At 36.5% G+C, this 15,401-nt stretch overlaps 1 protein-coding gene across 1 annotated transcript in view; it reads right to left on the reverse strand.

The window, feature by feature from the left end:
- Positions 1–716: 716 nt before the first annotated feature.
- LOC111508058 (GATA-binding factor A) overlaps positions 717–15,401 on the reverse strand; it is a 55,100-nt gene continuing 40,415 nt past the window's right edge. Inside the window, 3 exon segments of the mRNA XM_074184578.1 lie at positions 717–6,934; positions 8,750–8,984; positions 10,116–10,288. Of these exon segments, the coding sequence (XP_074040679.1) occupies positions 6,603–6,934; positions 8,750–8,984; positions 10,116–10,288 (740 nt within the window). The 3' untranslated portion in view covers positions 717–6,602.

Raw genomic sequence — 15,401 nt, forward strand, 5'->3', positions numbered from 1 at the left:
ACTACTTTATATGGCAGTTCGTAGTTGCCAGTTGAAGGCATAAAGTCAGAGGACATTTCCAGAATGCTGTGACTTCCAGTGTCAACCAACAGTCTGTTGCACTCTGCATTAAATTGCACAAGTCTATATGCAGTACATCTAGCCTCTCTCTCCAGAAAAATGTGGAGAGCACGTAGATCTAGAAGGATTTCCATGACCGCTGACGGTGTGGTACTGATGGCACCACTGGTGGCCAGACAAGCCTGTCTCTGTAAGCCAGAAAGTTTTGACTGGGCTGTTATCTGTACTAACACGATGTTCTCTACACGAATTCCTCGGCATTAATAATCTTTCGCCTCAGCATCCAATATTCAGAGACACAGCTGTACTTTAGTAACTCTCAATGAATCAAAAATTTTTTATGGAACGAATCTTGACTGTCTGTTTAAGGGGGTCTAATAAGTTTATACTTTTATATTTCAGGAACTTCCCTGTAAGATTGTTGTTATTGTAATGTAATTGATTTCTCATTAATATTGCACTACATCGAAATCAATGTTCACCACAATTATGACAGCACTTTAGACACCTTTTACTCTGGCTGACACGACCCTGTTGCCGTTTATATGCGGTGTTATTATTAAGACATCTACTGTCACGAATCAAACTTTTGACGTATTTATTGTTTGGGAAACATTTTCTCTGCGAGACAATGCAATGATACAAAATTGTTTTGACACAATATTTTATTAAACATTTTTTCTCTATTAGTACGGCACAAAACGTCTGCATGGATATTAAGCTATTTACACATTTGCTCTTGACAATATACACAAGGAACAGAGAAATTAACAGATTTACAAAAAGTTGTGTAATTTCTCAAACTATACAAGGTGAGTGAAAAGTTGGATCGACGAATGAGAACGTTTACATTTTTACACTGAAAATTGCACCACATTGAGAGAAATCACATCTCTAAGAATTATTCTACGAGAACTGAAATATATTTACAGTGAGTTACATTATAACATGACATAAAAATTAAATAATAACAGAAATTTGATGAATTCACAGTCTCAAAAAGAATCCTATAACTAATGATCTACATTACAATATTTCTATATACACACAAATAAACATATTGCAGCGGAAAAATGGAAACATAAAATCCCAGCATATATATTCCAAATTTCACTATCTAAGCGTTCAAAGAGTGCATCAAAGGAACTATTTTCACACAATTGAAGTATTGAAATAGTCCAAAAATCAAATACAAATTTCACATAAATGAGTGGGCTTACTTGGAGACTAGCTGAAAATACAATTATCCAAAAGAACAATTCGTTCAGGCTAGTCTCAAATTTACCTACACTGTATATAGGTTAATGGCGTGATACATATCAGAAAACAACTACTGTCCTGGCTAATACCACGAAGGCAGTTGTATCGCCAACACCATATGCAGGAATGACTTCAGTGAAGAATCCTGCACTGACACCTGTCGGATATAATCCAACGTCCTTCGTGGTATTAGCCAGGGGAGTAGTTGTTTTCTGATAGGTGTCACTCCATTAACCTACGGTTTACGTAAGTTGAAACTGACCTGAACGAATTGTTCCATTATATAATTTGACTTTCACGTTATTGGAAAGTTGATATGTTAGATTAATAACTAGGTTCAAACTTTTCATCTTTTATTGAGTATAACTATTTGATGTACTCAGAAATCACAAAAATATGTCTGTCAATTGAAGATTTTCCTTTTACAGAGCTATATTTATGGCTTGGACTATCATTGTCTATGAGGTATATGAGGAGTTTGACTCCCGATTTTTTTGTAGCAATCATAACAATACACTAACATATATTTTTTGGAAATCGGCATCATGCACTTATACTATAATGAATTTGAAGACACAGACATAGAAATAGTCAATCAAATGATGACACCAAGGAAAAAAGAGCAACAAAGAGTTGTCCGAAAAATTATTCATTTACAATGTCATTCGATAATTATTGATTTCAATTGACCGAATAGCAGTCACATATATTTCTGTATATTAGACACCCGGAGAGTTAAGATTATCTGATTATTATTTGTTTCATTACTGATGATACGCATTGATGATACGGAATGATGTGCATCATACCTGTGCTCATAAATAATGTAAAACCTTATGATAAAACCCCCTCTCAGGGGAAGATTCGACATATTCCTCAATAGTTGCATCGACCCTAAATTGCATCGACCCTAGTAGGATAATCAATATAGAAAATCTAAAAAAAGTTTTGGGGGTAGTTACTGAAACCTCAAATTCTACCAAGGGTCTTCTTTCTCGAAAGGGAGGTGGAGAGTAGAACGATGAAACATTCTTCATCAAAGCCATTTTTGGGTCTGTCGGCAATGGTTTTGAGCAGGACAATTCGTCTTTGACTGCGGTGGACATTATCAAAAGGAAAATCAATTGTTTTCCTCAAAGCCGATAAATTCTGGTGGAGGGAGGTAAAAAGAAATAGAAAATATCATAGATATCAGATTAGATTAGATTGTCGGGGAGCTGGCTTGATTCACTGCGACCTTTTTAGATCTGTTTTGATGGTCTTTGGTTTTTAGAGCACATTGTCTAGCTTGATTTCTTTGATGAGACTCCGTAGCCTTGACACTGACCCCTTCATATAGTTGGCGGCCTCTGGCTTCTCTTTCCCGCATTTTGCGTGTCTCAGGCTTGCTATCGCTTCGCATTCACAGATCACATGCAGTGTTTCTTCCTCTTCTTGACAGAACCTGCATTGGGTTTCTTCTGTCAGACCCATGTTGCTCATATGTTTCCTGAGTCGGCTATGCCCCGTTAGTAGACCCACCACTACCCTTACAATCACCACTACCCTTACAACCTTACGGTTGTAAATGTAGTGATACAACCTTACAACCACCACTACCTTTATAACCTTACGGTTGTAAGGATAGTGGTGGTTGTGAGGTTAGTACAGGTCTTCTGTGAATCAGGGCGATGGTTTCTTCATGAACTTTTTCACCTGCCTCATTCCTGGGAGCTCATTCCACCAATATGTCGATTCAGCTTGCATCCATGAGTTTATGGATATCTTTATACATGGTTTTGCTACCCTGTAGAAGGTTCTGGGCCGATCATAGTCTTGGATGCGCCTTCAAGGGCTGGAACATCGGCCTCCTCGTTGCCCTCATGTCTGGGTATCCAACCTAGAGTGCCTGTATTTTCGGTACTTATCTCTGTGTACTCAGACAGCTTCCCATCAGTCTTGAGAAGACTCGAAATGAGCTGAGCGCCTTAATTGCCGCCTGCTATCAGAGAAAATGACAATGGTTTTATTTGTGACCTTCTGCCTGTTTATTTCCCCTATACATTGTTCGATGGTCGCTACTTCTGCCTGCTCTGCCTCCGTATATACCGGATCCTACTCTTTGGGTCTTTGAGCCATCAGTATACCAAGTTTTTTCCGCTTTTACCGGTGGATCGTTTTGCCAGTCTTCTCTACTTGGTATGACGATTTTGAAATCTTTATCAAAGTTGAACTGCTGAACTGTTTTGTCCACAGGCATTCCTAGGCATTGGATCTGCCTTCAGTTCATTGTACAGTTTCAAGTATTCTGCACCATGTGACTGGCTGATTGGAGTTTGCCCCTGCCTTAGCCCATGTGTCACCAATTCAGCTTCTCTTTGAATGTAGATGTGCAATGTTGGAACTCCGAGTTGGACCTCAAGTGCTGCTGTTGGGGTCGTTCTCATGGCTCCCGCGACACTTAGGCATAGATATTGAAGATATGGAACAAAAATATGCTGCTCAAGTGAATAGAAAAAGTTTGGAACTATTGAATTGCAAAATTCCTCCAATGTAGTGAGCACAGGATCAGATTGATGAAGAAATATTTATAAAAATATAGATAGAAACCATTTGCAGATTTCTGATAAGTGAGAATTCTGGAAAGTTTCAGGAAACACAATTGAGTTCAATAATAATAATATTTGCGTTTATATTTTATGACGTATTTCAGGACGCTGAATGACACCTGTGATGTCGAAAATTGAAAGATAAATTTTCGATTTCGGTCACATCTACAGATTTTTAGACAATGAAAGTCCAGCTAATAGCAAAATATGACTCATTGCTATATGCCGTTCTGTTTATCTCAAGTTATTTTTCAACATTTTTCATTTGAAAACATGTAAAATATCAGTTTGAACAACAATCACAATATCTTTGACACCAATTCAACCTATGTTTTGTGAAGTACATTTTGGTTAATGTTTACTTCTGATGTAACAGTACAATATAAGTGGAAAAAGCCACTGTTTTCCATATGAGGAATATTCAAAGAAAAAGTCACTTCCCATGATTGATTTACTCTAAGAAGAACTGTCCATAGTTTTCACTATTTAAGATCATACAAATTTTCTCTTATGTTCTTCAATGCATGTAGTAGTAATTCATTCAAAGTTGGGAAGTAACTCAAAATTTCATTCAAATCAGTTTTCTTCCGTTACGAGACCTCTCCTTTTCTTCTGTAATGTAATCTGTGAGTGAGAGTTTTCATTTATTTCATTAAACCTACTCATTTTATACGAATTATATTATTTGAATTGAAATCAACCTGATTTATTGGTAGACTCAAAATAAGGAGCAACATTTTCCTCAGTTGATATTTCATATACAGTGCATTTCTTTAATGCCCCCCAATTTTATTTTTTGAACGCGTCAACTAAAAAAATTTAAATTTGGGATAATGAAATTAATGCATGAATACTTCATTTTCAATGAGTGAAATTAACAGATGAAACTTTCAAGATGACGACTGGGCGTCATCTGGGAAAAATAATTTAATGAAAAGGGGGGTCTTGTAACACATCATTTTGAAGATCCTGACGAAAACTTCACAACCCTAGAATATGACGTCAGTATCTTCACCTACTACAAAATGGCGGAACATTTAATAATTTCCTGAAGACAAACACAGTAATATCGATATTTCTAGAAATATTCCGTTTTATCTGCCATATGGCAATTCCAACAACAAGTTTTGTCAAGTTATTTTTTGTTTATAAAAACGACAAAAAATGTCAGTACGACAATGAACATCATTGTTCAGTAAGAATATTCTCATTTACTTTTCGGTACCACGTCAACAATCTATAAAATGGCCAATTCTCGTCCATTGGAAGAAAAAAATTGAAGCGATTTTTATTTACGGTGCGACTCGTAACTTTCACGAGACCGAAAATATTTTCAATGAACGTTTTCCAAATCGTCCAAATTCACATCTACCAGTAGTGTACATAAAAAAAAACAGAGGTCATCCGTCCATTCCGGAAGAACAGCAAGTGCAAATAATTGGTGAGACGGTAGTAAATCCTGAACAGTCTACTTATTCTGTCGCGAATGTTTGTGAGGCGTCTCCTTCTACTGTGTGGAGACTTTTGAAGAGGAATAGGTATCATCCATACAAAAATAAAATGGTACACCAATTATACTCAAAATCCAGAAAAAATTAACGTTAGGGAAGAAATATTGGGAAACCATATTGTAGGACCTCTATTTATTGATCAAAATTTAACAGGGAACTGTATTTTAATATGCTGAAAACTACTGTTGACCCTCTCATCACTGAAATCCTTGAAGGGATTCCTAATGAATTCGATATGGATATTGTCCAACAAGATGGAGCACCACCACATTACTTCAGACAAGTAAAAAACTATTTGAATACTACTTTTTCCGGTCGTTGGATTGGCCGTCGATGTCCTACAGAATGGCAAAAAGTGTACGAAACTGAACCTGCTTCATTATTGGATGTACGGTAGAGAATAATAAATATTTGTAGAGATTGTGACGTTACTGTGTTCGAAAATGTTCGGCGTGAAATATCGGATAGGCTGTTCATATGTCAAGAAGTTCAAGACAACCATTTCGAGCATGTTTTGAACTGACCTCAAGCTTATTACGTCATATTATGTAGGTAAAAGTCAATGTATTCAGGCAATTATTAAAAGTTTCGCCATTTTGTAGTTGTTGAAGATATTGACGTTATAAGGTTGGGAAGCATTTGTCAGGAGCTATAAAAGGATGTATCACAAGACCCCCCTTTCTATTTAATTTTTTTTCCAGATGGCGCCCAGTCGCCATCTTGACAGTTTCATCTGTCAATTTTACTTCAAAATGAAGTATTCATGCATTAATATCATTGTCCCAAATTTCAATTTTTTGAGTTGAACCGTTCAAAAAATAAAAGGGCAGGACATTAAAGAAATGCACTGTATATGTTTAGCCTTACGACAAGCGAAATATAAATAGGTAGATTAAGAATGATATGCCACAGTATGCCAGTAAGCATATGGAAAGAAAAATTATATTGATATGACCTCCAATTTTTCTTTTGAACCTACCAAGGTACTTGAATGAAGTGATATTTGGTTTGTTCGAAAATTCTCATACGGATATAGTTGTCGAAGATTTTGAATTTTAATATTTCACTTTGTGGCCCAATGACACAAATTCTGACTTCAGCGTCTTTCCAGACCTTCAACCATCGGGATAGTGGCTATGTTTACGAGTATATGAACAAATCAGTACTCAATGAAGGACATACATTAGGACGAGGCCATCAGTTTGGCCGCTGCTGTCACGTGGTGTTGATGATGGTACGCCATCTCGCTGTTACTCGACGTACTTGCAGGAAATCCAAATATTTGTTGATAAGGGTAGGAAGGTTGATTCTGAACGCAGCTATAGTCGAAAGCTGGTTCGCTCTTTATGGCACTAGTGCTCGTAGCTGGGAGAAGCGAGGTTTGACCCAAGTATGGTCTTTCTACAGGTGAAGGTTTGTCCAGCTGGTGATTCTGATGGTTCTGGGATGAAGATTGTTGGTTTTGCGATGGGTGATGCTGGTTGGGCGGATGTACCATAGATGGTGTTTTGGGATCTGAAATTATAAATTGTTTTTGAGTGATCCAAAATATTCAGGAGCAGTTTATTTCTTAGTAGGATGACGAACATTCGGACACTTGGAACAGATTACTACATGTATGACGATGTTTAGGCGAAGACTTTCATCTTCTTCAAGATAAATGTATCATCATCCAATGTATATGGTATAGGGATGGTATATGGTATAGAGATGACCCTGAAGATGACGAAAATCGTATCGGAAATAGGAACAATTTCAAATCGATATCATTTACTTTTTTTTCATTTTACTTTTATCTACATTCGCGTGTCACGAGATACGTGGATTGTCAATATGGTGTCTGAAGTACATCATAAAGCCAAACATGTCAAGTGTCAATGAGTTGTGTTCAATCTAATACCTAGTTTTATTCAGGCACACAATTAATTTACCATATGATTATGGAATATTTCAATAAGAGACAGTTTTCATCAAATTTAATGATTTAAAAGTTTTGTGAAGTCTGATAGTTTGAGTAATTTTTTTGTATATAGCAATGAAAAATAATATCAGTATGTTCAGGAAATAAATAGTGTTGTGAATTCTATTCACTAATAGGTATAAATGCATTTATTTTGTTTCAGCATTGACATGAATGTGCTGTTTTCACATTAAAATCAACTATTTGCAGAATTCAGGACTTTTTCCTCGATATTTCCAGGCAGATAAATATAAACAACTTGTTGGGTAATTGAACTTGTGAACGACAGAAACAGCACGGCATGTTACATATCTGGTGACGTCACGCCCCTTTGTTTTCTGACGCATCGGACTTAAAGAAATTTTTTTCGTCACTATTCTTCAACTTTCGTGTCCATTTCATTTTTACAATGAAATAAAAGTAAAAATGAGCGTATATTGCTTGAGATACTACAAAAAGAACACATAGGTAACCTATGGAGGTGAAACGTAATATATACAGGGTGGGTTCTGGAAGACGTGCCGTGAAGTAGAACGTACAGAGAAAAAACTTCAGGCACGAATTTGAAAAACACATCGAGTTTGTTTGTAGGCGTCAATCTCAACTTTTTCAAACGGGAATGGGGTCGACTGATATACTTAATATCTCATTGAAAAAGGCTTACCTACACTTCCCTAAATATTCACTGTTGCTTCGCTGTAACTGGTATTTGTTATAAACAATAAGCCGCTTATATACAATTGATTTTTCTCTACAATTACTGATTAATTTTATTCGTGATGCACTGTTTGGAACCTTTGGTGTAGTAATGAATATTACTGGAGTTTTTTCCCAACACCAAACCGTTATTTTAACACCTCGACACGTGTTTCGATCACCAAGTAATCATCTTCAAGAGGAAGATCAAACCGTCTTATCTTCATCTTGAAGATGGTCACCTGGTGATCGAAACACGTGTCGAGGTGTTAGCGGTTTGATGTTGGGAAAAACTCCAGTAATATTCATTAATTTTATTGGTATCTAATAGGATTCTCGGATTCTCTAGTGTGTGGATATTATATCATGGACTATCTCAACGGCCCCAAATTTCAGAGGAGAATGTGAACAGTTAAAAAGTAACAAAAAATTTGAAAAATAACATTCTCAACATACTTATGCTATCTCTGGAATGCCACTCTCACAAATGTATATTGAAAATGACCCAAAATCAAATAAGAAACGCATCCCAGACCCACAACAAAAAAAAGTGTTAAAACATCTTGGGCTCCACCAGGAGACTATAATTTTATTGAAAGTGTTTTCCACCACCACACAAAAACCCCAGTAATGATCGGTTACCCTCACCAATCGCAAAACAGGGCGTCACTCACCTTCAGTCGAGGCGGAGCTACTGTCATCACGGTCTCCGCCTGCTGGTTTCTTTGGCTTGCGCTTGCGCGTTTGGATACCGTCCTTGCGCATGGCTAAGGGCCTGTTCACACCATGCAGTTTGAAGTATAAACCGCACGCGTTGCACACAGGCTCGCCGTCGTTGTTCCTTCGCCAGAGGGTGGTCGTTCTCGTTCCACAGTTCGTACAGCAGAGACCTAGTCTTCGAGTTGCAGTCTGGAAAACAGGAAAGGGTTTTTATATCTTTTTCTGGGTTCAAACGATTGACCAATAATTCATGTACATGACGACACACGTTATTGTTCTTGGAACTTCCTATATACCAGCAACAACTGAATCATTTCACCCAGAGTCATTCAGTTGTTTCTGGGGTGTGAAATTTGGACCGAAGGTATCAGCTTCAATGACAAAACAATTGAAAACCTATTTTCATTGAAAATAACGCCGTAGGGGCAATTTTTTCTCAATTCAATATGATGGCACTGTGACGTCATTTATGGAAATGTTGAACAACTCATTGTACTGAGAAACAAAAGACGATGTCGATCAGATTTTAAATGAAAATTTTAGAATTATAATTTTGCATCAATTCAGGTACCGTTCATTATTTCTTTCTGAAAATATCATTTTTTACTTCATTTCTATTTCATATTTTTAACTTAAGTTTATTTCTAGTCAAATCAAAAACAATTCTCAATTGTTTTTTTTATTAAAAATATCGACTTCAAGAAACTATGGATACGTTTCTTTCTGAATTCATATTTCTTACCCAAGATGCAAATGAATGGCAAGGTGTACAATTATTTCGTTATCACCCGGTATAAGCAAAAGTTGAATTGAGTATTTTGTAGCAATTATTATACAAATTGGGTACGTACATGAAAAATTATTTTTCTCAATATAGTTCAATATAGTCGTAGTTTGGAACTGCATCCTGAGGATGCAGTTCCACTGCAATTCTTCAACAAATATCTATTATACAAATTGGGTACGTACATGAAAAATTATTTTTCTCAATATAGTTCAATATAGTCGTAAATTGGAACTGCATCCTGAGGATGCAGTTCCAAACTACACCCCAAACTACGAGGATGCAAACTACGGCGGCTTTTAAACCAATTTATAACAAAGATTGGTCTACTCGAACACTTGAGCCCAGTCATACGGAATTATTTTTAAGAATAGAATTGGCCGATACTTGTTCAAATCGAAACTGAAATTACTTCACAGAATGATTATATTCAACTTTAAAATTTTCAAATAGGTCATTACCAACTCAATTTATGTATTTTCTAATAAAATAGCTTCATGTAACAAAAAATTATCGAGTAGGTATTCAGAACTCACCAGTCTTTTTGATGGTTTAATTAGCGGCCTATTCATGCCATTCATTTTATGATAGAGTCCGCAGGCATTGCACAGATAATGTCCGGTACCATCCCTCCTCCACAAAGGGGTTGATATTGCTCCACAGTTGACGCATTCCCTGCCTTCCCCAAATTGAAATTCCATGCCAGCATCTGAAAAAAGAAAACCATATATCTCTTAAAGGTTTTAAATTATGGCTCTGGAATAATAACAAGGTTCGGTCATTCATTTTTAACAGCAAACCGTACAAACACAAAAACAAACTTTCATATTATTTAGCATAGATAACTCTCAGATATCTATGCAAGAGTTTAACCGAACGCAGTACTTATTACCATGTCACCATTAGACAGACTTTAGTCTTGAATGGCAAACCCTCTTGGCTTCGAATTACCAAACACACTTCTATACATAACACATCTGCCAAAAACAACACTAATGCCAATCGTGGTTAGTCCTAAATAAAACATATGACCAAGGGAGTCGCCAACGGTGGGCAGGAGGGGGCAGTTGCTTCCCCCCTAGAGATCAAATGTAGCTAGCAGCAAAGCAACCAAAGTGCGGGCAATTGACTTCCTTACCTACCTATTAATAAAGTCCGCATCGCATGACAAAACGTAAATAAATTCACAAGGTTCATTGTATATTGTAGAAAATATTGAAATATTCAGAATAACATTAAGATTCTGACATTCGTTTTTAAAATCGCCGCCATTATCATCACGACTATATCAGATTTGCTTGTGAATTTTGATACATTGATATCAGAACCGTTCTCATTACAATCGTCATCGAGGCAAAGACTTCCAAAATGTAACGCTTCATGCTTTCGACTGACCAGGCGTTCATATTTTTTATCCCCCATAATGTTGTCCCATTGCCCCCCCCCCCTTAGTCATAAGCTGGTGACGCCCTTGCATATGACTGACAAGTTGCAGTTATCTAGAAAACAGCCGGTGTTCATAGTACATAGGCATGTTATGTTCAATATTAACGAATTATTATTGATGACTATCTATTTGTAGTCGACCTTTTGTACTTTAAAATTTATCCTTTTGTTCCAACTTCCACACAAACTCGTATCAACTTCCTGAACAAAGATAGGTACCCAAGCAAAAACTTATAATAATGACCTTCAACAAAATTCACCCAACGAATTATATTACAACTGATAACAATTTTAATTTTGAAATGGGTAAGTATTTATCTACCTTAAAACAAGACAATTGGTGAAAACCGTATGGAGTTCCATTTGATAGTTCACAAGTCCATCGCGTTCAGACAGACCGACAGACAGATAACCCCTGTCACGAGATAACTCAAAGTTTAATTTCTAAAGTAGAATATCAGCGCAACTTTCTTGAATCAAAGATATTGGATATGATTCGCTTCCAGAAAAAGAGGATTTTCTTTATTCCAATAAAACCAGCAAGAAGAAAATTTTCCATGTGAGATATTCTTCCTTTCGAAAGTAATTTTTGAGGATGGTGATCAAAACCAAAACCAGTGAATTTGCAAGACTTGCAGTAAAGATACCCAATCTTTTGACTGAAAATATATTCTATTATCTTTATTTTATTTTATTCTTTGATTTGATACCATCTCGAAATTATACTAATACGTCCAGTATTGTTTTTCTGTCTCTGCAGTAACAGTCTACAGTAGGCTTCAATTTCAAATTGGAGAACGGTGGCTCGAGAGCCAAAATAGAAGAAATACTGCAAAAACAGTAGATCTGGCAACACTGAACACGGTGCTCCTCTTGGGCAATTTCTACTTCAACCGCAGTGGATTTATTCGCAATATTCCGCTGTCTAATTCCATTACGGCTTCTCCTTTGAGTGAGAATCAATCTTCTTACTCGTGGCATTGCGAATAACACTGTGATGGCTGACTGTTTACATTAAGAGATGATAATAATTCATGAGCGCACAATGACAAGTGTTATATTAGATAGTTGTGAATAAACATAATTATTATTATTATTTATTCACCCACCTTTTTCAACAATCACTTGAGAGGTCTGATTTCCTTCATTGGCAAAATACATGTGGTGTTTCACGCTGTATGAGCTCAATTTAGAATTATTCCTTATATACAAACCATCTCTAATTAACAAATTGTTAAATTGCTTTATAAACTATAGTTAGGTATCAAATTAATGTGTACCTATTTTCTGAAGAATAAATCTATATACTTAATGTTCATGCAGGCGTCATTATTGTAGGTATAAATTTTTATTATACGACATTAAAATGTTCAAGATATAATGAATAGAATATACCTTCTGATATTTGTTTTTGGAACCCTCTAACTCAAAAAACAATAACAATTAGGTAAAAAACATCATTCAACTGAAAATTCTAATCGAAATTCAAAAGTAAAAACAATTTTGGGTATATACAATTATAAACAGTCTTTTGAGAGTTGTTATATCAATTCATATGACATTGAATGTTTGAAATAAATCTACAATTTTCACTTTTCAACCGACTCAATTATGTAAGCCTATCGAGTAACTACATGAAAATGATTTATTGTTCCGCCGCTAGATGAAATAGATCATAGTGATTATTTTTTTAAAATGGGCTTGCCTCCTGGACTACATTCAGTTTCAAAATCATCATTGGGAATATTAAAGTATGCAGATGCAGGGAACGAACCCCAGGTAGTAGATGGCACGCGAAAAAATTCCTTCTTCAGGCCGACAAAAAACACGCCTATGCACAAGTTGCGCGCACACACTCACACCGCGATAGCCGCTTGTTTACGGTCGAGGATGGGTCGTAAGTCTCGAGACACAGGCGGTTATTTAGAGAATGCATTAGAATCGGCCGATAAGAGGCATCAGCGTAAATCACAGTTCAAAGCGGTCGGCCTCATGATTCACTCCAGATCTGGAACAGACGCTCACTTAAAATTATCAATTTTCGTATTATGATCGAATGAGTTCCTTCCTCTATTAGTACGGCGGTGTATACCTAAAAACGTTTGAAAAAAATGAGATAACCCACTACGAGGAGGTGATACGATAAGACCTAGAAATATCGGCGAACTGAAGTGTTGCGAACAAAAAATTTAGATGGTCAGTAATTTGATGTGAACAAAAAACTTCGATATCAAAATCCATTATTTTAAACACGTTTTCACTAGCTTATCCTCTATGTATGTATGTTTCTTTGTTTGTAACTCTCAAGCTCGGGATCTGTATTTGACAGAACTATCGACATTATTGCTATCATATCGATGAAGTAACTAAAAGTCTAAGACCATTGCTGTATAGATTCAAATGCTTCAATAGAATATTAGATACTTGTTCCCTAAAAACCCTATATTATGCTCTCGTGGAGTCACGACTGCGATATGGTATCCCTAGCTGGGGTGGTGTATTAAATACTCATCTTCAAAAACTTGAGATAGTACAGAAAAAAAATTTGAAAATAATTTACCAAAAAAATATATTTTGAGGATGCAGCTATCCTCAGCGTCAGAAAATTATATTTACATGACATAGCAATTTTCATAAGTAAAAATAAATACACCCTTCAACAGTTAGAGCATAGTTATTATTATTATTTATTAACTCCAGGTACAATATAAAATATAGTCATAGTAAAAATAAGTTAAGTTAATAAACGAGGAAGTCACATAAACTGTTTCCAGTTTGTGTGTGACTGTGAGAATTACAATCAGAAAGTTAAAAATCACAATATAATATAAAATATAGACATAGTAAAATAAGTTAAAGTGATAACCTAGGAAGTCACATTAACTGTCTCCAGTTTGTGTTCAACACTAGATATATCCTTATATACACTTACATTAGTTAAAATACTAAATATCATAAAAATAAATGCATGAGGTCGTTTAATTTCGATTAAATTGGTACACTCGACCACCTTGTAGATTTCTATGGGTTGAACAAAGCCTGCAAAAACGGTAACTGATCTTTTATCAAGTTTTTTACAAACTGTAGGTTTTCGGCTAAAATGAATAATCTGAAAGTGTCGAGTTTGTACATTCTATGCAGTTCTTGCTCAGCAATTAAACTGGAAATATTGTGCTTTAACATGGAACGCCATCACTTACCATTGGCTGAGATGAATAGAGCTGTAGGGCTTCTTCAAGGTGGCATGCGACAAAATGATGTAGCTCTTCGTTTGGGGGTCTCCCAAAGTGTTATCAGTCGATTGTGGCGGCGTTTCCGTGAAACTGGCAGTCCAGCCGAAAAACATCCAGGGCGAGGACGCGCTACAACTGCAGTTCAAGACCGATTTTTGGTCTTAACCGCAAGAAGACAACCGACAATCACAGCATCTGAGTTTGTTAACTTGTTGCAGCAGACGCACCAGGTAACCATTGGTCGTGATACTGTCAGAAATCGACTGCATGAAACAGATCTCCACAACAGAAGGCCACTTAGATGTCTACCTTTGTCGAGAGACAATCGCGGTAGAAGATTAGAGTGGTCAAGAACATCAAAACTGGGATGCAAATGATTGGGCCACAGTTTTGTTTACAGACGAATCCAGATTTGGATTTCATCCAGATTCTCGTCGAGTAAGACTGTGGAGACGACCTGGAAATAATGAACGTTTGAGACACGTCCAGGAAGTCCACACATACAGAGGTGGTACAGTAATGCTATGGGGCGGAATCATGATCGGCGGCAGAACCGATCTCGTTTTTCCAAATCGCTCCCTCACAGCTCGACAGTACCTCGGCACCATTCTTCTACCTATCGTCCGTCCGTTTGCTGGTGCTGTTGGTGAAAACTTCCACCTAATGTACGATAATGCTCGTCCACATGTCGCGCGTCTAGTGACTGACTGGCTCACCAACGAAAGAGTTGATGTATTGCCATGGCCAGCACAATCACCGGACCTGAATCCCATCGAGCATGTGTGGGACATGCTTCAACGAAGAATTACTCCGCATATGGGGAACATTCACACAACGTTTCAATTGAGAGAGCTTTTAATCGCTGAATGGGCAAATGTACCTCAACAAGACATTGACAATCTCATTTTGTCGATGCACGATAGATGTAGGGCCGTAATAAACCAGCATGGAGGCCATACTTTGTACTGATTCCATTTTTTTTGTATTATGATATATATATATATATATATATATATATATATATATATATATATATATATATATAGATGGACAGTTTGTTTTTCGAATTGAAAATATATTTATATAATAATGGAACACTATTTGAGAAGGTTGATAACTATATGTATAGACACAGAAATATTA

Source organism: Leptinotarsa decemlineata, unplaced genomic scaffold (genome assembly GCF_025532065.1).
Source record: "Leptinotarsa decemlineata unplaced genomic scaffold, Ldec_3_MD MMD2_tig00026354_RagTag_RagTag, whole genome shotgun sequence".
Classification (NCBI taxonomy): Eukaryota; Metazoa; Arthropoda; class Insecta; order Coleoptera; family Chrysomelidae; genus Leptinotarsa; species Leptinotarsa decemlineata.